The sequence below is a fragment of the Fopius arisanus genome, unplaced genomic scaffold (assembly GCF_000806365.1).
Source record: "Fopius arisanus strain USDA-PBARC FA_bdor unplaced genomic scaffold, ASM80636v1 scaffold00481, whole genome shotgun sequence".
NCBI lineage: Eukaryota > Metazoa > Arthropoda > Insecta > Hymenoptera > Braconidae > Fopius > Fopius arisanus.
In genome coordinates, this window is record NW_011888220.1 from 1 (window position 1) to 1,028 (window position 1,028).

At 39.6% G+C, this 1,028-nt stretch overlaps 1 protein-coding gene across 1 annotated transcript; it reads right to left on the minus strand.

Moving 5' to 3' along the window:
• Positions 1-7: 7 nt before the first annotated feature.
• LOC105272958 (abl interactor 2-like) lies at positions 8-1,001 on the minus strand. Its single transcript, XM_011315188.1, has 2 exons — positions 488-1,001; positions 8-218 (listed from the first exon to the last, which is right to left on the minus strand). The coding sequence occupies exons 1-2, from the start codon at positions 549-551 to the stop codon at positions 55-57; spliced, it is 228 nt and encodes a 75-aa protein (XP_011313490.1). The 5' UTR covers positions 552-1,001; the 3' UTR covers positions 8-54.
• Positions 1,002-1,028: the final 27 nt, after the last annotated feature.

Genomic DNA, 1,028 nt, shown 5'->3' on the forward strand with positions numbered 1-1,028 from the left:
TGATTAATATTTGTTCAAACTTCAGTACCTTTTGCAAATGTATTAAATAGAATTTTAGACACAGGGCTCGACGTAATTACCAGGGAAAAGACCGGTTATACCATCCATCACACCCTCCCACCATCCATCGTCGTTCTTCTTCAGGACGTAGATGACACTGCTCTCCTGGAAACTCAGCTCGTCCTCTTTATCAGCGTAGTAGTCATAAATTGCAACGACTGCAACAGAAATAAAGATTAATAACCAATTTACGAAATAAACCCCGATATCACTGCGAAGTTAGACAAGTCGAAATTAACATTCGTTACAATTGAGCATTTATCTCGAATATTATTCATTTTAGGGGAAAACACTGAAGGACTTTTTTACAGGCAATTAAATTTCTGATAAAAAAGATTTTTTGATGTTTTCTTCTAAAATCAATGGGTGTGCTGATTAATTGATTGCGGATTTGAAAAATTGGATTTATGGTAAATTTGGGAGTGACCTTTTTCAATGTAATTCTTGGGAACCCAGCCCGGTAGATCTTCCTCGTCTGGTACTATTGGCATTATTGCACCACCCTGGCTATGAGCCTGATTATGACCCTGGGGCCTGCCAAATTGGGAGTGCTCGTCTTGCTCTGGTGGTGGCGGTGGTAATGGAGGACTACCAGCACCACTGCTTCTGCTAATCTGGTGAGAGAACCTGTGGGGTAATGTATGATGTCCGGTGTAATCCGCCGTGTCACCGACTCCAACTAATGGGGAGGGAGGAGCTGCGGAAATTAAATCAGCTGCATTAATCTCGTATGGTAATCAAGGGACACGGGAGACTCTCAAAAATTTTCGTATTTTCTCGTGAAGTTTACCACGTTCTCTAAACTTGCATTTTTAAAAGAAAAACCCAACGAATTTACCAAATTTACATTGTAAAATAATTCGTGCCTCTGCTATTCTTCATTTTTGTGCTGTTTTCACAATTAGATATAATTCCGGACTTTCCAGATAATTGACAAGTTGAATTTATAAAATAGCTTCGACTCCACT